We start from the raw sequence: 22,997 nt of genomic DNA on the forward strand, positions 1-22,997 counted from the left end.
ATCATGTATTTTAAAATGATGCAATCTCATTCATTTTAATGAACAGTGTTGAAAGTATGGGACCTCAAAAACCTGTTTATATGATAAGACAAAAACACCCAAAGACTGCATGCAAACTCCTGAACATTGACTCAGTAGCACAATAAATATGTTGCCTATGTATATGTGCTTTCAAGACCAGTTGTGTGCAGCAGGGTCTATGGGAGTAAATGGATAATACACATTTATTTTTTAGTCTTGGTATGATTTTCTTTTTTATGAAATGCTGTTAGTTTTTTAACCTGACATGCCAGATAGATTTGTTTTACACATCCATCGGGAAAACCTTCAATGCTAAGTGTTTGGGAAAGGGCAGAGGCTTTGAAAAAAACTCGGAGGGTGATTGGATGAATATTCTGTCTGTCACTTCTTTATGGGCCAATCAGAGCAACAAAACACGTGATGTAGCTGCGACCGAGGTGCGCGTAGAATAACATGAACCATGGTGACTGCAGACATGTCAGTACACAACTTCACAACTTTTGTTGTTTTTGAGAAGAAAACGACTCACTGCTGTTCTTTGTTTGTCTTTTAATGAAAAAATGTCGTCACGTTCTGATAAAACTGGCGCTTTAACAGCATCCACGCTAAGCTCTTGCGCCATAATTGCACCAGCCTCTTGTTGCTGCTTGCTTACGTCATGACTCTGCCGCACCTGAATGTACTCCCTCATCACCGATTGGTCCTGTCACTTTCTAACCAGGCCCAAACGGTTCAGACGGTAGCTTTGCAAGATGGATTCGCCAATGAATAACAAGGGAACGGATGGATCCATCTGCTTTGCAATGATGGTTAGTTTTACCTTGATGCTGAAATGTGCAGTACTAATAAATTTGCCTTTTCTTACACCAGATGTAACAGGATGCACACCTTCCAAAAAACTTTTGTCTCTTTAGACAAAATTTTCTAAAAGTCTTGGGGATCATCAAGATGTTTTTGTTGAATGTGAGAGGAGTCTTTCTGTTCATTTTGGTCAGCAGTGGTTTTAGGCCTTGGAACTCTCCCATGGATACCATTTTTGCCCAATGTCTTGCAACTTATTGTTGCATCATGAACGCTGACCTTAACTGAGTCAAGTGAAGCCTACAGGTCTTTATATGTTGATCTGGGTTCTTTTGTGACGTCCAAGACTAGTTGTGGATGCACTCTTGGAGCCAATCACTACTGGGGAGGTTCACCACCGTACCAAATTTTCTCCATTTGTGGATAATGGCTCGCACTGTGGTTCACTTGAATCCCAACGCCTTAGAAATGCCTTTGTAATTCTTTCCAGACTGATGGATGCCAATAACTTTGTTTCTCACCTGTTCTTGTAGGTATATTATATTTTGCTATAATGGGTTAGATCTCATGTGGTTGTCCTCACATGGCCTCTAGCTCCTGTCGTGGGAAAAACTGTGACAATCAGAGAAATTGTGGGTATGGGAAACAGATGTTTTCCAGCATGATGTGTTGCTTTTTGAGATCTTTTAGCCGACTTAACTTCAGACAGGTTCTATTTAAAGCTGGGTATACACTGTGTGATTTCAAGCCGACCATACGACAGTCGTGGTAGAATGTCTACGATCCACCGGTTGTGCACGACTCACACTCCCTCTCTCCCTCTCCCACTCTCTCTCTCTGTGTCACACACACAAACAGCATCACCTCTATGTCAGCTGCAGGTCCACTGATAGGAATATTTCCTGCTCGTTTCTTTCCTTTATCATAGCGGCGGTGCATCAGAAAGGGATTCCAGGCGTTGTCATAGTAATTTAGGACGTTGTCTGACAGTTTACAAAGAAAAACAATCCCCCACAGTTGTTTATTCTGCTCATGTTTATGCTCACTGTGAAGTGTCTGACCAAAATATCAAACATGCCAGAAATCCTCCCGACCAGTCGGGAGCAGGTCGTGGGGTCGTAGTCAGGCTGTGGTCGGCCATCGTACCCCATTGTACACAGCACGACAAACAACGGCCAAACCAAATGAAAGTTGGCCCGACTTCAGACTGAGTCCTGCAACTCTTAATTCGTGGCTGAATCGCAGGAAAATCGCACAGTGTACACCCGGCTTTAGGGATTTCTTGATTCAACAGGTCTGGCGGTAATCGGGGATGGCAAGTGGAATTAAACTCAGCTTTATGAAAAATGTGGCTAGTCACAATTAACTGATGATTGAACAAGGGGAAATCGAGGAGGGAGCAAATACTTTTTCACAGCACTGTATGTAAAACAAATGCACATTGAGCACTGTTGTTAAGAAAAGCAAACCATTACCAAGAAAAGCAGATGGTTGGTAGGAATGGGGCTTTAATCACAGAATCTGACTCACTGTGATCGTGTCAACCTGCTGGAAGAAGTCTGGATAGTTTGATGTTGGTCCGTTTGATGGAGGTAACATAAAGAAGAGGATAAGACTGGAAGATAGTGGTTAAAGCACACATAACGTGCACACTGTGTCGAAGAAATCTAAGAAAAATAAAGACTACATGAGATAAACACATTGGAACATGGTTTAGGGTTTGATGATGTTTACATATCGCTGATTGGAAAAGAAAATGTCAACAGACTTGCAGTGATGAAGCAGAAAAAAACTAATGAGGTGCTGAGCTGATTTATGCAGATCTGTTACCTTGTCTATCCCTCACCATCAGTGAAAAATGTTCCGTTTAATGTGAGTTATAACAGCTAGCTTAGCCGGATTAAAGAAATGTTCAGTTTAGTGTGAGTAATGAAAGCTAGTTAAGTTTGTTTTATGAAGGCTAGAGTAAATGGTGGGGTGATATGGCCTTAAAGTAAAATCAGATTAATTCACACCACACCCAATCTACAACCCAAATCAACTTTCTTTCCTGCATTAAAAAATACAAATGAGAAAAATGTGAGGAGAGTAAGAAAAAACGAGCCCAAATTTTTAAAATTTTACTGTAGTGTTTCCCATCAGCCCACTCTGTAATCAACCAGGCAAAGTAATGGAAGAACTTTTTCATTTGTTCACAAATAGGATTTATCAATAGAATTCATTGCCCAGGCCTACAACAGAGTGAAGTGAGGCACACACTACAAGATAATCATCCAGATGTTGGGTCAGATTCCCCCCTTCCAACCAAAGTCAGCACAGGCCAGATTATGTGACGGTTGTAAAGATTATCCTGCCAGATTTTCCTGTTGTGTTCAGGGGCTGATCACAGCTGCTCTGACTTGAAATTGAAAATTATGGACTGTTTAATGTTTATGATCAGAAATATGTTGGGGGGAAATAATTCCTTTAATCAATTAAATAATCCATCTATTTTCTACATCGCTATTCCGTTTGGGGTCGCGGGGTGATGGAGCCTTTCCCAGCTGTCATTGGGTGAGAGGCAGGTTGTACCCTGGACTGGTCGCTAGTCAGTCACAGAGCTGACATACAGTGCCTATAAAAGAATTCACCCCTTCAATGTTTTACCCTTATAGTGATTTTATAAATCAATCATAGTCAGTGTTAATTGGCTTTTTTGACTACAAACATCTTGAATGTCAAAGAGAAAAAAGATTTCTTCAAAGTAAAGTCATTTAAATAAATGCATGTGATGTCAAATAAGTAACTGCATAAATATTCGCCCTCTTCAGGTCAGTCTGTGTGGATTGGTCTCAATCAAACTTGCACTTTTTAAGTCCAGCCATAAAAAAATCTCTCTTGGATTGAGGTCTGGGGTTTGATTCAGCCACTCCAGAACATTCACCTTAGTGTCTTTAAACCATCTCTGTAAATCTTTCACTGTGTGTTTCAGGTCATTGTCTTGCTAGGAAATAAATCCTGTCCTAAGTCATAATTCTCTTGCAGACTGACAAAGTTTGTCCTCCAAGTTTTTCTTTTATTTTGCTGCAGTCATTTTACCCTCTTCCTTTACAACCCATCCAGGGCCTGCTGCCAAGAGGCATCCTCACAGCATGATGCTGCCACCACTGTGCTTCATGGTGGGGATGGTGTGCTTGTGGTGATGTGCAGTGTTTGTCTGATGGCTAAAAAGCCCCATTTTGATCTCTTCAGCTCAAGGAGCTTTCTTCCACTTGACCATGGAGTCTCCCACATGCCTTTTGGTGAACTATAGATTTGATATGAGTTATAGTGGTGTTCTCTTTGCCACTGTCTCATAAAATTTTGACTGGTGAAGAACCCTGGGCAACAGCTGTTGTACGCAGACTCTCCCATCTCAGCTGCTGAAGCTTGTAACTCCTTCAGAGTAGTCATAGGTGTCTTGGTGGCCTCTCTCGTAGTCTCCGTCTTGCATGGTCACTCAGTTTGTGAGGACAGCCTGATCTAGGCAGATTTACACATGTTCCATAGTCCTTCCATTTCTTGATGATGGATTTAACTAAACTCCGGCCTTAGAAATGTTTTGTTTCCATCCCCTGACTTATACTTTTCAATAACCTTTTCCCTGAGCTGCTTGGAGTGTTCTTTTGTCTTTATGGTGTAATGGTAGCCAGGAATACTGATTAACCAGTGACTGGACCTTCTTGACCCAGGTGTCTTTATACTACAATCACTTGAGACACATTCACTGTACTCAGGTAATCCTCATTTCACTTCAATTGTGAGACTACTAGCACCAATCGGCTGGACGTCTGTTGAATTAGGTCAGTCAATTTAAAGAAAGTAAATATCTATGCAGCCAGTAATTTAACATCATATATTTTTATTCAGTTGACATGACTTTGTTGAAATATGTTTTTGCTTTGACATTTGAGAGTTTTTTCTTTTTTTTGTATTGGCAGTAAAGCTTAATTATACTGGTTATGTTTGATTTATAAAATTAATATAAGGGTAAAAACCTAATGGTGCTGTATAGAGACAAACTACCAGGCACACTCACACCTACCAGCAATGAAGAGTCAACAGTTTACCTAATGAGTATGTTTTTAGTCTGTGGGAGGAAGCTGTAGAACCAGGGAGAACCCACGCATGCACGGGAAAAACATGCAAACTCCATACCAAAAGGCTTTTCCAGGATTCAAACCAGGAACGTTTTTGCTCTAAGGCGCTAAGCCCTGCACTGCTATGTAGCCGTCAAATAATGTCCAACTTTATATTTTTTGAATTATTGATTCTAATTTGTGGGTTTTTTGTTTGTTTGAAAAAAGAACATTTGTGTTTTATTGTAGACATTAATCCTAACTTTATTAGTTTCAAGTGTAACAAAAAACAGTTTTTTTTTCTAAACAACAGACTTTTTTTTGGAAGAGTCTAAACATCAATAGACTGTAAAATTTTAGGAGACACTGTAAGAGAATGGCCTCTATGCAGGTAGAGAGTCTGATTAATGGCAAATTTGTAGTTTTTTTCTCTATCATACAAATCTAAAAACGTCATCTCAACCCATCACCAACAAAAGATAGTTGCATAAGAAGGTTATGACAAAAGACTTTATGGAGAAATAAATGAAAAGAAAAATGGGAAAAAACTTATTAAATACTTTTTGATACCATATAATTTGAAGGAATTACAAGGATAAAGATGTAACAAAATAAAACAAAGCTAGAATTTTGAGACAGAGGAAATAGTGAAAGTTTCAGAACATTTTGTACCTAAGAGAAAATAAGTCTTTAAAAGACTAAAGTTTTCATAATTGGTCTACTCTGTTTTATTTTTTTGTTCATCCGCTTATTTTCAGATATTTTTTCACAGCTCTTTTACAAGAACTCACCTGACGGATAAAGAGCCCTCCTTGATTTCCTTTTGTTCTTGCCTTGGTTTGTACAAAAATAACCGCCCTCATCTCCTTGTGTTTCAGGTGAATGTAGTCCCAGCCTGTGTCAAAGCCTTGACAAAAATGCTGTACTGTCCGTACTGCCGCGGCATGCCTGGCCTCAAACCCTGCCACAACTACTGTCACAACGTCATGAGAGGCTGTCTCGCCAACCAGGCAGACCTCGATGCTGAATGGAACGTCTTCATCGGTGAGAAAAACTCTGATTCTGATTCTGATTCAAATGGAGTGCCCTTGCACCTGTTTTGTGTTTCTTATCTTTCAAGGTTTGTCTCCATCTGTCTGTCTGTCTGTCTTTGTGCACACTTGAACTTTCCTCTCCAAGCATGCATGTTACTTACCGGCGAGGTGTCTTTGAATATTCTCAGTGGGAATCCAGCATGATGTGCTGTGTTAGATTCAGTTTTAAAGGATTTGCCGAGACAAAACTGAAATCTTATTTGTGCAACCATTCCTCCTTTTTCTCTCGGTCTAAAATGTTGTTTGCTATTGCTGGAACCCTGGCATGGTGCTTAAAGCTCTGGTCCCTGCTGTTTGGGATTGATAAAGGAGAACAGATCCTAGGCAAACACATTTTCTATAGTGTTTCCAGCTGAGCTCACTGAGTAATATAGCACTTCAGTTAGGCTGTAAGTAGCTGGCTGCTGTAAGCCCTCCTGTTAAATGGATACCAAGGAGGCACATAGAGTGCTCCCTCTGGATCTTTTGTGGGCCAATGCTGTATTCGTTACGTACCCCAATCTCATCCTCCCACCCACACTTACCGATTTTTTTTTCAAGCGGGGCGACATTTTTTTTTTATTTTTTTAAGAGACATCCCTGAAGACTGTGTGTCAAGTGAGCTGCACTTGGAAGCTTTTGGCTGTTATGTGACAAGCCCGTCGTCAGAGAAACCGTCAGATGACGTACCGCTTGTTCTCTCCGATGGCACATCTGAAGTCTCAGATCAACACAGGCCCCTATGCACTGAATGAGATGTCTCGCAGCTTTATGACATGTGTTAAAAAGTTAGTGTCTTGTTCGGTTGTGAAGAGGCAAATCTATTGCCGCAAAGGGACGCTGTTCTTGACAGTAATGGGAAAAGCTGTTGTAGCAACAGAACGATGTATCTGGTTAGACGAAGACGCCCTTGAGGTGTTGAAAAAGTGCGTTTTTAATTTTGGAACACTTTTTGTGCAGACATTGTTTTTTGTCTGTTTTTGCAGCATTGTTGAAGGTTTTATAATTAGAAATGTGGAACCCAAGGGATGTTTATTTTCACTATGAAAGACTCATTTTTCTATGCCTTCTGACATTTTGTATTCATTATCTCTTGCTAAAGAACTTCGATTTGCTTACGATGCAGCTCACAGGAAGTATTGATTTGCCTTTCAGAGACAACTTCTAAATGTATCACAGGTCACTTCTCACCACTGGAGCACATCTTTGCATTATAGAAATTTATGGATCGCACCAGCACACAGTCTGTCTTTGCCGTCCCTTCAAATCATCACTTATTAGAGAAGGTTAGTTCAGAGGCACAGGCCTCAACTTTTAAGAACCCTCTGACATTTATCTGAGGACTTTGTTCAAGCTAAAATGTCACTATCAATACCATTGATTGGTAAAACCTGAGAGAGGAGACTCAAGGTTTTTTATTAAGTTTTAAACTTCCACAGCCAAAGGGAAACAGGAGATGAGTTCTGAAAATGATATATAATCCCTCTTTTGGATAGGGGGAATTCATGTAATAAATGAAACTTATTGTTTCCTGTCAGTAATTAAATCAGATGAAAAAAAGTCTGCTCAACTTCATATCAAGGGAAAACCCTTTTTTTTCTCGTAATACTCATACAGTCCTGAGTTTACCTCATTTGAACATAAGAGCTGAATCAAAATGAAAAGACTTGGCAGCATCACTTTTTTCAGATGGTTTCTGAAAAGGAGGCACACGATGAAACAAAAAAGACAAGTAGATTTGTGTAATACTTGTCATGGGTTTAGTTTAATACACTTAGTCGCTAAAAACAAGATCTAATTTTACCTGATATTCAAATGACATATGTCTGATTCCTAAACCTTTCTTCTAGGTGATGAAATACTGTAGTGCACTGATCATCAACTGGAGGCCCGAGGGCCACATCAGGCCACCCACAGCTTCCCATCCGGCCCCAAGAAGCTTGATTAATATTGTATTTTTTCTTTCTTTCTTTTCATGATCCTTACAGATATTTAATTAACCCAAAAAAATAAGAGAGATTGAAAAATTTCTTTTAAAGATTGACTTAATGTTTGAACAGTTTTCACAAAAATCCATTTACTCAAATTATTGTTACTAAGTTGTTTTTTTCTTTTACATTTTCAAGTACAAACTAAGGCTGGATTATTTGGGAAAATAATCTAATTGCATATAATAATCTTTATATAGTAATCTCAAATCTTTAACATCTATGCAACTCAAGGTAAGCCAACCAAAGTGACTAGTGATAATAACTGAAATTTGCAAACTGAACCAGGAAGTCTTCTTCTATCATACTATTTATTGTGGTTGCTCCCCGTAGACGGGACCTCTTTAGCTGAGTCAGTAACTTCACACATGGTGCAATAATACATGGAATTATTGTATATTGTTAAAGTAAAACTAAAAATGTTTTTACCAACTCAGAAAAATAGAGTTAAAATAGCTATTTTGGATTTTTAAGTTAACACAACTAATTTTTTTAATTCACTTTTTACTGTTTGGTCTTACAGTGCGTGATTAATAGTCTGTTTTTTTGGACTTTTTTTTTTTTTTTTTTGTAATTTTAGCAGTGCACAACACACAAGGCACCAGTGAGCTGTTGTCCCGGTGTGTGAACATTTGCACCTGGTCAAAGTGACCTTTTATACGTTTAAGAATTCTTAAATGTGGAAAGGTTTTATTATACATAATCCAAATCCATGATTAAATGACTCAATTAAAAGGTAGTGAACTAAAGTGGTCTGAGCCATGACATGTCCCACTTCCTTATTCCCCTCAGCGATATTTGCTAGGACTCCAAATGCTGAATACTAACCCCACAGTAACAAGATCACATTAATAGATTGAGGATGGTGGCAGTTTACATTAAATTAAACTGTCGGTTTATTTTACCAACATAATGTGAAACTATTACTCTTTGCATTTTTGAATCAAGCCCAGCAAAACTGAGAGGCACTTTCCAGTCTTTTCAAATACAGTGGCATGAGAAGATAAACTCAGACAAACCTTTCTGCTCGTCTGTAACATAACATGGGATAGTATAAAGCAGGTTTTCTTGGCACTGTAAATTCTTACTTACACATTTGCCTCCAAATTTTATTTTTGAATGGTAGACACAGAAGTATGTGCTTTTATGGCTATAATGTGAGTGTGTATTCTATACTCATTTGTACTGGGCATCTTATGCATATGATTTCTATACAGAAAAATAAGCTCTGTTGTAGAGAGAAAGCAGGAAATGTGCCAAACAAAGTCTGTGGAGACGGACTAAATATAACAAGCTGCCTTGTGTGATTTTCTTCCCTTTAAGTTGAATCACTAGATAATGATTGGCTATTACATAATGTGTTGAATGAGGGAAGAAGGTACTGGAACAAGCTCAAGTTCATCCAGGGTGAGGGTCTGTGCTCTGTTCTAACATTATACAGTAAAACAGCAGCAGCCCGGTAAATATTCAAAGGATAATGCATTAGCATTTAAAAGGCTGAGTTTATTCTTTAACAGTTTTTCTGACAAAGAAGCCTTCAATTGATGTTGCTGGGTTGACACAGACTTGTACAAACATAATGCTATCAATATTATTAAGCCTTTAAACTCTTCCAGACACAGTAGAATTACAAGTCTTAATAATAACAGGCTTCTGGCTGAATGAGCACAGAATTGTACCAAAAATACCAGCTGGGACAGAAAGTGAAATCTTTAAATCCTAGTTTTAATAACGACAACTTGGAGCACAAAAACAGCAGCGTGTGAACTCTGTTGTTTTCCTGCTTCCTCTTAAACATTTATAGGATGTTGTTTTGTTCTTCCCTCATCCAAAAAAACACAAGGTGACATCAACTTCCTCTCATGACATGTCTGCAGATAAGAATTTTTAGCACAGGCTAAACCTTAAATGGAGCACGACTCATTCTATCACGCTGTCTTTCTCATGCATGCACAGATTAGCTATAGCACATCAAAGTCACATGGCTGGTACAGGGATACATTTGTCATCATTATTTATAACACTGCAAACACATTTATTTCATGATAAATTCATGTAAATTTGTGGCTCTTGTTTTTGCTGAAATTGCAACTGTAGTCAAGGCCGCCCATTTCTGGGGCCCAGACAAATTTGGGGCCCATGGGGGTCTGCATAACCTGAATAATAACCACTCTTATCCAAGGGACAAAAAAGATTTGTATTCATTTATTTAAGCTGTGGTGCATTATTGGCTTTTTTAAAATGTAAACCCCTTTTCTTCAAACAGACCCGCCTTTTCTTTTGGTAATGTTAACAATGTGGAACACTGAGTAAATGATTAGGAGAGTAATGTCAGATTTCAGCTATGACAAAATGAGCGCAAATGCTAGGACGCCAGAAAATAAAGTTTGGAAAAGAGGCAAAAATGGGTGAAAAGTGCCTAAATGGGTTCAAAGGAGCAAAAATGTTGCTAGAAACAGGCAACAAAAAACACCTACCACTTAACCAAATAAAGCTGAAAGAACAGTAAACATGCGATTAATGCAAGCAGAAAAATGAGTGCACTAAAAAAAGACCTTAATTACATTGTTACAAATGCATCAATGCCAACAGCCATAGTTAAAATAATCTTTTTTGTTTATATTCATATTTATCACACAGAGGCTTTGTAGCTTTGCATTTACAGTCGATAAAATTTGAGGACAATGTGCTATGAAAAAATGACCCTGACAGTAGATCATTAGATGCTATGGTATACTTTGACGCTAACACTTCACATTTTTATATTTTCCTTTTTCTATATTTATCTGTTTTTAGTGGTTAATTAATTTAATAATTTATTTTATTCATCACTCTGCTCTTCCCTGCATCTTCAGAGAACTGCTTGGTGTTGAATGACATGCACTTGCAATAATGGCCTGATTACATTTCACTGCTTTTCTATATGAGCATTTATGGCCATTATAGATCCTCAGTCTTATATTAAATCTGCAAGTTTAAGCATGTCAGTCATGTGAGGCTCACTTTTTAATAAAGTCCTCTCCATGCTTCTCAGCACCACTGATATAAAGCAACAACAAGCAGAGTCAGTGTGATTACTGAGACATAAGAGAACAAATTTAAAGAATTTTGAAAGATTGAGATTGATATTCAGTTTCTGGCCATGGTAAATCCCCATATGAATGTATTTTGCATATATATGCACAAGCAGATTCCATACAGCAGGTTATAAAAGCACCACTGCTGTGTTTATTCCTGAAATCTGTGTGACTTTAAAGCAATAATGACCTTGGTGAGTGCTTTCACAGTCTACGTATCACTCTGCAGAGGAAGAGGAAAGATTACAGCATGGTGTCATACATTTTCCAGTTATAGTCACAGTACAGTAGATGACAGTTTGTAAAGGTTACCGTAACGACTTCATAGCTTTTATGCAGCGAAGGGAGACAGACTGTCAGTGAACAATGAGCAGGAATCTGACGAAGGATGTGATTTACCTGCTCCTACCTGTGCTGAGTGATTTTAGGCTTCCTGACTTTTAACTGTGTTTGTGTGTAAATGTTGATGTGTGTCTGACAGCGGGTGTGGGTCTGCGAGTGTGTGCATTTCAGTGTTTGTGTTTGAATGTTCAGGGGAAGAATTCACGGTTTGGCCAATGGAGGATACCAGACCATCCGTCACCTGCCACAATGACAAATTTACAGAGCTCCGCATCATGACAGACACATCATTATCATTTTTCTTGTCAGCACCTTGTTAAAATACCCTCACAGAGAGTCCCAGTGAGAGAGAGAGAGCGACAGTAAGAGAGGTAGACAAAGAGAGAGGCAGACAGACGGACTCATGCTGCTATTCACACAGTCCTCTTGTATTTCAGGCTAAAACACAGTCAATGCCTTTTTTGACAGCCATGGAGTGTGACATAACTATTTTTGCTCAGTTTTTTATAGTTTAAACGGTTCTCTGTCTTAAACCAAACACATACATCTGAAAAGGTGAGGAATTTCCTTTATGCAGTGACCTATATGCTAGAGATGCTTTATCAGTGTGATTAAGTCACTGCTGACTCTATTAACTGCAATCATCAGCAGATCCTTAAGTAGTTGAAAATAATTAGTTGATTGTTAAATTCTAAGTGTAAATAGCCTTGTTAACTCTTAAACACACAGCATGTAAATTCAACCACCAGTGGGCTCTCAATCAAAACAGTAACAAAAGGTAAGGAGAAATGTCACACTGCTCAGCTCTCTACACTTCTGTGGCTTACTTGAATTGAATCTATTCAATGAAAATTTGTTCTCAGTGAGGTGTATTTACTGTGTCAAACCACTGGTTTCATGTCTTGGATGATTTTCACATAATAAGGGAGAAAAGCTGTTAAAAGTCCTTCCTGCATCACACATGCAAGCTACACACAGAGCTCTATGGGATTTCTCACTGCATTAACCTGGAAGTTTACTTTTAACAGCTTTTCTCCCTTGTGAAATTTATCCATGAAGCCAAAATTCTGTTTTTTTACTGCAGGGTTGCGTCAGTTTGCCAGCTAAACAGGTAGTTACCAACCTATTTTCCTTTGCGCCCCTCCCCTGCTGGTTAACACCAATCTTAATTCTTTCTTTAAAACCAAAACAAAATGCCCCTGAACACAAATGTTCTTACCCAAAGACCTCTGCTGAAGTATTCATCTATAAGTATTTTACCATGGTATGTTAGTTGGTATGTGCAGATCTTATTTTAACAGCCTCACAGTAGACAGAGCTTCAAACCCCCCCCCCCAAAAAAAACCCCTAAGGGGGTCCTGATCTGGAACCAAGGGCCAAAATGGTTAAATACTTGTATCAAATTTGGCCGGTGCAAGATGTACAAGTTGGTTAAGCTAATTACCGCCATTTTTATATGCATAGGCCTGAAATCCCAGTCTTCTGCTCTTTTTAAACTGTAATGAAGCCTCCTGCCACTAGTTACCACTGTAGCTTCAGTTAATACCCACTACCTTCCTGTCAGAGTTTTCCCCGGCACTTCACTGGATGTGAAATAAGAAGCTTAGCAGTTAGCATGTCATTGGAAGAGGAAAGTATGACAGTTTTTTTCACTATAAAATGGAAATAAAGAGGTATATAGGCTGTTGATGGTTATACTCAGCATTATATCCCACTGATTGTTCTCTAAGATTTTTATCCTCTTTAGTCAGTTAAAGGCAATTTAAATAGGCATTAAGCCAAAAAGGGAAATAGACACCTGGAAACATCCTTAGTTCTCAGCTTAGAAAATACTGTTTAAGACCATTAGAAAAGTATGAAGCAGGGGTGAATGAGCTAAGCAGTGTAATTCTGCTCTGCTTGGAAATGTCTAGTGGGGCCACATTGTTACATACATTTGAACCTCTAAAACAATGAAAATAAAATTCTCAGGCTTTGAAAAGCCTGCTAAATACTGTATATGTCTTTCTAAAACAAATGTAGACATTTAAGCGCAAAAATTCAGTATGTTGTATCAATAATATCCACTTTGTATTATTTCATCCTTTGTGTGAAGGCTCACCCGAGATGTGAGAGGAGTTCATTTTAAGACTGTGGTGGTCTGGGATTTGGAGAAGTTGGCATTCCAGCAGTCTGAGCAAACATACAGCTAACACACTTAATTAAATGCCATTTTGTATTTTTTTCACCTGACCTGACATGGCAGATCGACTGTTCCAAATATACATTGCATGGATATATTTCACATTCATCTGGGAGAGCTCTCATAGAAAGCATTTGGGAATGGCAGGACTTATCCAACCTGGAAGGTGACTGGAGGAATGTTCTGTCTGTCACACTCATGACGGGCAAATCAAACTGACAAGACAAAAAAAAAGGTTGTATGTGTGCGCTTCTCTTGAGTTGACAGGTTACCGCTGCTGTAGATTGTCAATGGCAGACCAGGAGCAAAACGTCTTTTCCGTCATGAAGAGCTTTCAGTATTGCTCTCTGCCCTTGTTTATTAAGAAATTTTGTCTAAGTCCTACAAAACTGCTGCTATGGCTAAGTCTGAGCTAACCACTCCCACTGGCAGCCATTGTATATACTCACTCCCACAACTGGGGAAAAAGGGCCCCCCACTAACTCACAGATTTAGACAGGGCAGGTCCACAGGAGAGTGAAAACAATTTTCCCATCATGAAAGCCTTTAGTGTTGTCTTTATTCTTTATTCTATACAGAAGCGAGGTCAAGTTCTGGCCAAATTGAGGCTATACCAGGGCTATATGCAAGGTAATCATGGCACTTGCAGCTATCGGCTATCCATAGCTACTGCCTCGTTCTCCTCAAATGAGTCTGATTGGTGTGAACAGTGTTCAGTTCAGCACTAACATAGTGGATTGGAACTTTTTAAAGATGGATTTGCCAGATGGTGGACATGGGATCTTGCAAATCAATCTGCTATACAAGGTTATGGACTTGAATTAAAAAGCCTTATTTTGTCCACGTCCATCTATAATCAGGGTCATGTTGATGAACCCAGTGGTTCTCAACTGATGGGTCGGGACCCAAATGTGAGTTGCAGATAGGAATGTGTGCCTGGAAAAAAAAAAGGTGAGGAAATGTCCACAAAGTATTCCTTTGAGGTCTTCATCATACATTTTATATCACTTAGTTTTACCTTGATAATGACGGATTTTTTTTCTGGAAAACTGTCAGAAATGTATACTTTCTGTTGGAAAAAGTGCTTTATTAGTCCTGTCTCTTTGTTTGATCAGGTTTTGTTCTTTCAAAGGTCCAAACTGAAAGAGTCTTAGATATAAATGGTGGTAAATTTTCAGATATTTAGGTCTTGATTTGTCATCAGAGATACTGTGGTTGCTCCAGTGGTTGCATCAGTTAAGAAACACTGATTTAAACATTTGTCTGAATTTTGTGTGGTAAACTAAATATAGCATTGTAAGAGTTTATGTGTAGATGAAAAAGTACAAAGTTGCCTACAAGCCTGCTAATTAAAAGAGGTGGTTATCTGGCAGTCAGTTGTACTTTAATTGGCTTATGGTGAAGTAATAAAGTCTGAAGTAAGGTCTTTTTGATGAGATCTGATGTACAAACACCATTTTATCCTCTCGCTGCATCTACTTGGCCGTGCCTGTGAAGACATTATTTCTCCAAATTAAGATATAGTCCTGTGTTGTCCTCTGTTGAGTCCGTTGACACCACAGTGTAAGCGATCCTCATTGATTTTATTTGCTCATCTCTTTTTAATTGCATGGATGGTGTCCCAGTGTAACTGGAGCTCCCCGCAACCCCCCAGTTCACAAGAATCCAAGCCAATATTTCTTCTGCCCTCCAAGAAGGACTTTCTCTGAAGTCTCTGAGATTATGAAGATGAACAACCTGCCAGGGCTTTACTTTAAATGATATCGATAGCTTGGCAGAAACACAGCTCGTGTTCTTCCTATCTGCAGTGGAGTTTGAAGAAAAAAATGTCTTCTTGTTTTTCTTCTCAGTGTCACTCAACTTCCACACATTTTAAATACAGAGTTGTTTAGTGGTGTTTTAGACTCCTCTGACATATAAATACTGCGTCTTTAAGTCAGACCTGATCATTGACAGACATACACACAGGCGAACAGTCAAACTGAGTATCAGGCTTGATGATCTCAGTAACAGACATGACAGGAACAAACAAGCTAGCTGCTGGGTTTCTGCCTGTCACAAGGCTGAAGGCTGGATGACTCACAGAGCCGAGTAGAACTGATCTCCATATCCTCAGTATAATCAACATCCAGAATCTTTTATTTCTAATTGCAGCTGGCTGTGCAGAGTCTGCAAGATGCTGCTTTCCTGTTAATATGGCAGGAATGCTTGCACAGCTGCTCTTTATACACAAGCAACATATCATTTTCATAATACAGGGGAGCTGCAGGAGATTGCCGGCTAGCTTTTGTTAAACAATTTATGGCAGACGCATTCACCCTGGACCTCTTATTCTTTCTAGGTTTTATTCTCAGGCTTTCTATCTCTGGGCAGCATATGGATAAGAGCTGTGAAATGTATTGTTTAACATATTTTTACATTCTAATGCATTGCATGTTTTAACCTATTCAGACCGCATATAAAGCACCTAAAGGAATAGTTTGACATTTAAACTGGCCATGAGGACTGGAGGCATGGAAAAACTGTTAGACAGCTAGCTGTGCCTTTAGACGTCTTCCTGTTTGCAACCTTTATGCTATGCTAAGCTAACTGCCTGCTGGCTGCAACTATATTCAAGGATAGAGATGAGAATGGTATCAATCTTTATATCATAGTCTAAGAAAGAAAGGCAATAGATGTATTTCTATGATGTCAACTATTTCTTTAGCCTAGCATGTGTCCATTTCCGCAGATTGTCATAGGTGGTTGCATGTCTTTTTTCTACCTTCTGGATTTTCTGTTGTTTGTTTCATTAATGTGCAGCATTTTTAATCTTGACTGTCAGATGCTTGACACTTGCTGCTGCTGGCAAAGCTTGACCCCCTCCACCCCAGCCTCCTCCTTTATAAAATAATTTGTTGCATCCTCATATCCTCAGATCCAGTTGGGGTTTCTAGCCTCACGCTCCGTGGCAAGTAGAAGCCTCCCGCTTGGCTAACACAGAGAACATCTTTTGAGCAGAGCATTTAATATCAATCTAAACAGTTCTTCCATTTTCCAATAAATGTTTATAGAGTGTGCAACACACAAGCATCTTAAACACCGACAAAAGCAGCCAGACTGTCTACAAGCAGTCCAGTCCTCAGTAACAGCTGTAAAAAAAAAAAAAAAAGAAAGAAAAAGGTAAACTGTCAATATTTTAAAGGCCGCCCCAAAATCTCACAAAATGTTCTTTCAGGGGAGCTCATGTCTTATTAAGAGGAGCTGAGCTTTAATCCCCTGTAGTTTGCAATATGCTTGCATGGAAATGGAACAATCAGCACACAATGTCCTTTACTTATTTAAAATATTTATTTTTATGCTTTATTTCTTTATTTGGAAAGGACAGGAGAGTAGATAAAGTAGGAAATTGGGTAGCGAGGGAAAGAGAGGGGGACGTGCCGGAAAGGAGCCACAGGTTTAATCTAAACTCAGCTCATCTGCTTGGATGACCAACTTTGCTTCATGACCCATGGTGGAAACTCTGAGATCTTGGTAGAACTTCTAGGCCTCCTGCCCATTTTGCCACTACATGAACCATTTCTGCCACTTTTTCAGCCAATTTCTGCCATATTTGACACGTTTTTTGCTCATTTTCACCCCTTTATTGCCTCTTTAAAGGGATATTTCTGGATTTTTGAAGTGGTACTTGGCTATAGTAGGGGTATTAGCCTCCAGTGATTTCTGGGAAAGTTGCTCCAGTGGTTATTATGAGCTCAGAGAGATCTGGTGTGACTGTAGATGGTATCGTTTTATCTGCATAGTTTAACAAGTTTTACGTAAAAATGGGCCAAGAAAATATGTTGGCTCGCCTGTACGCTGTGTCGAAAACGTATAAAGTGATTAATTTGTCAAAAAAAACAAAACCTCTGTGTCAGGCATTAAGTTTCTATGCAGCTTTCGGCATTTTGTCTCCTTCTGCCGCGCACTGATCCTCTGATGAGCTGTGTGGGTCTGCGGGCTTCTACAGGAATAACAACACTGCACCAAGCTAAAACAAAGACCACATGAGCAATTTTGACTCGACTGATGATGATGTGCCATTTACTGTGGACATGAGGACATATTTGTATGAACCAGAGTACACCGAAGAAGAACCTATAGAGAAGGAGAGTCAGCTGGCTGAAAGAGAGAGCAGAGAAACATCATTTAAAAGTTTTGAGCAGGAGAGATCCCGAGCATGGGTTTGCAGTTGAAATCACTGCGAAATCCACCCAACTTCAAAAATCCTAAAATATCCCTTCAATTCATCATTCTATTTTGTCACATTTGAGCCTGGTTTGCCAAGTCTTTACTCATTATTGCCTTTATAAACCCATTTTTGCCACTTTTAGTGCACTTCTTGATCAAATTTTTCACTTGTTAAATCCTTTTTACCACTTTTTCCTGCCCATTATGCCTCTGTCTGGCTGTTAACCCCCTTTAACTCCTTCTTGCCTTTTAACTGATTTTTGCAACTTTGATCCCATTTTTCCACTATTTGTCATCTTTAACCACATTTTTTACTCTGTTGCACAACTCTTTGCCCCATTTCAGCCATGTTGAAACAGCTTTTAGCAACTTTTTACCCCCTTTCACCACTTTTTTCCCTCCCTAGTTTTGTTTCTTTTTGCCCTTTTTAACCTACTTTCACCACTTTTTTTTGCCTATTTCTGCCACATTTGACCTATTGTTTACTATTTTTTAATTATTTAATCATTTTGCCCTTAAAATTGTTGCAGATCCTTCTTTGTTAGTTTTGGCATCCTGATGTTTGAGCACATAATGGCTTGACCACAAAATCTGACATTACTTTCCAAATCGTTTAGGTCAATGTGCCCATCCACATTTTAACATTACAAGAAAGGATATATTATATTAATGTTATATTCTATTACAGCATAAATAAAAGTAAGTGTTTGTTACTTTGAGGAGAGTAGTGATTGTTCAGGTTAAAATAAAATGTGGTTGTCAAAGATTAACTCTACAGAGGATCATGATTTGGCTGGGCCCCAGAAAGCTCTTCCCTTTATTTTCCCCTTAAAGGTGGCCTTGCTCCAAGAAAAAAAGGTAGGGAACCACTGCTCTCGGTCATCTGAAAGCAGAAATTTGAATAGAGTTCTTCATATTATCAATACCATGCTATTAAACAGGTACTGATATTATTTTGTTTTTATAGAGTATAATAAAAAATGTCTTCTTGTAAAGTAAGAGCTCAACCCAGACATTATTTCATACTTAAGAACTATAAATCTGTTTTTACTGTTTGCTACTCAAGTGAAAAAAATAAAAATGGAACCATAGTCCAGGGGAGGAATAAAAAAAGTAGTGAGCAGCAGCTATTGTTGTGCAGCTTAGAAGATGAGATAGGTCGTATGTACGGAGCATTAGATATGCTGTTCAGTAATGCAGAAGCGCTAAATGGATCCTGACAGCCAAAAGCCAATTTACAGAAAAGTCCAATCAAGTGGTGTTGCTTTGTGCTGTTATTGAGCTTCAATCCAGCTGTGAGTGTTTGAGCGAATACTTGTGGGGACTAGCCAGAAACAAACAGATATGTTGGCGTGTTAATCGACTCTTTTGCAATGCATTCACATCACGCAGCTGTGAGAAAACTTTTCCAAGAAATGGACTCTGACGTCTTCTTGTGGAATGCTTTTGGCAGTGTTTGTGTTTAGACAGACGGCCTCGGAGTGAGATTAAGAGTGTGAGGTTTGTCTCACACTTGTTACACAGACGATGAGTTCCTCCTACACAAGCATGAGCTTTACTGGGGATGTGTGAAAAACTTAATGGAGCAGAGGTGAAGAATGCGAGTTTTATTTCTGTCTTTTCAGCTGATTTGAAACATTGGCAAACCTTTTTGTGCTTAAACCCTAAAATGCAGCTTGCATTGAAAAACACATTGGCAGAGACATTCAGTTTGTTTGTAATCTCTTCTTGCATGTCTGTGTGTTTTCATCCAGTGAGACTGAGCCCCTCAAAGAAAGGTCACACAGCTCAGGGGTCTGCCGGGACAAAAATTAATCCTCAGCTTTACCCCCGTTTGGACTCTTTAAAGGGACATTTCAGGACATGGGAACACTCTGAAATAATCTGCAGGCTCTCCATTTCCTGTTTGATAATAGCTGCAGTTACACATTTGTATTGTACATTACAGCATTTAAAACAATGTCCTTAAATGCCGAGCTTTGATATCTACTGCAATGCTTGTAATCGACACAAAGTCCTTTGAATTCAAAATCTTGCAGTGGGCCTGCTTATAGATATTGAACTACATGGGGATCCTACATGTCTAATTTTTCCAGTTATCTCCAAATAGATTACAATTCAATGCCAATCTAGGTATAAATATCAATTTATTAAAACGTATTTATGCAATGTTGAAATAACTGGTGTCTCCTAAGTGTTTAATTGAATTCATTTAAGCTGGACCTCTGTTTTCAAGGCCATTGAAGCAGCCGCATCTCTGTTGACCTTCAAATCTTTAGCTCCCAGTAGTTCACTACGTCAGAGGGAAAAATGAACAAGTGGGAGCATTGTGAAGATCATTAGTGTCTGTATCGTGAGCTGGCATGTGTAATATTGTTATAAGGTCGCCATAATGCAGACTTAATGAGTGAGAAAAGAGACGGATCAGGCCCGATCACAGGATAAATTGTTCTTCCAAGTCTAGAAGATGAATAGTTTAATTCCACAGTAAATCTAATGTTATGAGAATAGGGATCAGTGAGTGGAAAATAAAAGACATCCAACAGTCAGTTGACTAAATTTGACCAATCAGGTTCTACAACGCAAATCCTCAGTCGAAGACACCATTAACCCTTAGAAGTCCACAGGCTATTTTTGCTGTTTTGTCAACACTCTTCTTTTAACAATATAAACCCCTTAGCAGATGTTCTCCATGCTCATGTTTGGTATATTTTTTTAGCACACAATCAACTTTATGAAATAAAAACCTTTTTCATTTTTAACTTACTGTATTAGAAAGAGGACCTCCAAAAAGCACAAAGAAAAAACAAATATTAAAAAATGCTATTCAAAAGAACATATGTATTAAAATTAGGGATTAGGGATAGGATAATCTCATAACTTTAATAGTTAACTTGTGATTGATTGCGAATTAATCACACCATTTTTATGTGCTCTTAGTGTACCATACAGGAATTTTTACCCTTATCAACGCACAAGTGTACAAAAATGCTTTTAATGACAGACTGTATGTTTAGTCAAAAGGTTTTATGGAGTAATGAATTTAATATTGACAACAGGATCATCTATTTGAAATGTTAAGGCTAAATGGTACAAATAGTTTATTATATTTTTATTAAGGAAATATTTTGTTCATTTTCATTTATATATGGGTAGTATTTATATATGGTGCGGGAGCCAAGGTCAACCTTGACGGCATCTCTTTTGTCCGAGCCTCTTCACCCTTGGGGATATGCATGGAGGCTGCTGCTGGTTTTTACATCACAGCATGACCAGGAGCTTGTGGCAACCCTATACAAGGACATCCAGAGTATGACCGGGGTTGTGTCAATCCTCCTTCCCAGCCAATGGTGCCCTGAAGTTGCTTATTCGTCTCATCTGTGCCTTACATCAGCCTCAGTTTTGGCCCAAACATGCCTAAAAGTTCTGCACAGTTCTGTAGTTGATAAGAAGAATAGTAATGATGACGATTTTGATGAAGAAGCTGTCGAATTTTTCGTTGATGATGATGATGCAAACAGAAATCTTTTCCATAACCCAGTTCATTAGCTGTGTGTGCTGTATCCAATCAGACTTAAAGCTGTTTATTATACTTTCTGATGTTTTTCCTCCTTTTTAACCCTCCTTTTACTCTCAGATGCACCTCACTTTGGACAAGAGCATCTGCAAAGCTGAATTTCATAATAGCAGAACCCAAACAGCAAATGAATACAGCATTTTTAAAAGTTTAAATTTCATCTGACTTTTGCAACTGAGCTTATTTTCTGTGGAGTTTGTTTGAGAGCACTTCTGGTGTCTCTGTTCCATCTTAATCATCTAGACTTTTCCCCAGTCCGTTGCTTCTCTGTACAGAGTAGCAATTATCTGTATGCCACACAAAAAATGGGAGCCAGACAGCGGCAACAGACAACACATCAAAAATCTGTTTTATTAAAGTGACACATTCCCTCCCCGAACAAAGAAAGTGGAGTTTTCTTCTCATCTTGTCAAAACTAGCAAAGTGTAAACAAGGAGCCGTGTCCCTGATCATGCTCAGTGACGCACCGATGCCTCTAAGACATGGAGGTACTTCCCAGGTGACACACACAGAGTGGCTTAATTACATGATATTTTTGTTACACAGAACTTTAGGAATGTCTTTTTTTGTCTTCTGCAATTAATGTATGTGCAATTTATCACAAGCAGTGGAAGGAATATTTAGTTACTGTTAGATATGTTATATCAACCATTATAGTGAATGATTGTTCAGACAAGTTTTTTTATACACTAACTTTGGCAGTGGAGTAATCAATCGTGTCGTGAAATATCGTCTGACTGTCATCATTATCTTTTGTTGGGTGTTTGTATGCAGGCATTTTCTCTGGCAGATGGTGAAAGTTATTCTTTACATTTCCATCATCACTCTTCCTCTGACTCATCAGGCAGACTTGTCATGGTCGGCTCAAAAATCCCTCTCATTCCTTCCAACTGGACTGAATTATTCCCTGATTCACTCATCAATGGTTGTCCAATTTGTTGCATTGATAAACTGTTGCTTGAATGTAGGAGAATTCTCCTACAGACCAAGTGGGAGGGCTTTCAAAATGTCTTAAATGGTATGTATTTCAATCACTTAATGGCTATTTTCATGCATGTGGAAGATGCTGTGGGTAGTCATACATGCATGCTGCAGACTCATAATGATGGACAGATCATGCACACAGAGCATATGGGGCTTTGGAGCTGCTAGTTTACATAATTGAGACAGGACACGACTTAACTCCCTTAGACAAAGTCAAACAATCATTCTGAACATTGCTAAGACCATGTCTGCTCTCTGAATTTGCACAAGACTTCTCACTCTGGTGCTGCCATGAACTCCAGAGCAGTCACGCACAGCGCTGTAAAAAATGTCCTTTTACTTTAATTTTTTATATGTGGTGTGAAAGATTTTAAGAATTTCCATCACTAAGACAATACTAGAGTGATCCTAGAGATGCATGGCCAATGCCCAAGTTGAGAAATGAGTATTAATCCCACTCATAAAGATTTGTTGCTTTTGGATTGACCTCAGTAAACCTCAGTGATTTCTTCCAATGTGTCCTGCAAAGACTGCTTTTATACAATCATTTCTGAAGAAACCCTGCACGTCAGTGAAATAATAATGAAGCCAAAGACAAGTAAGATATTTTTTTGGTCAGTTATTTATTCCAATATTTTAGTTGGTT

General features: G+C 38.7%; 1 protein-coding gene across 1 annotated transcript in view; it reads left to right on the forward strand.

Moving 5' to 3' along the window:
• gpc6a (glypican 6a) overlaps positions 1 to 22,997 on the forward strand; it is a 274,767-nt gene that overhangs the window by 172,385 nt on the left and 79,385 nt on the right. The window contains exon 4 of the mRNA XM_041791791.1: positions 5,798 to 5,963. Within this exon, the coding sequence (XP_041647725.1) occupies positions 5,798 to 5,963 (166 nt within the window). The remainder of the gene's footprint in view (positions 1 to 5,797; positions 5,964 to 22,997) is intronic.

The sequence above is a fragment of the Cheilinus undulatus genome, linkage group 1 (genome assembly GCF_018320785.1).
Source record: "Cheilinus undulatus linkage group 1, ASM1832078v1, whole genome shotgun sequence".
Lineage (NCBI taxonomy): Eukaryota > Metazoa > Chordata > Actinopteri > Labriformes > Labridae > Cheilinus > Cheilinus undulatus.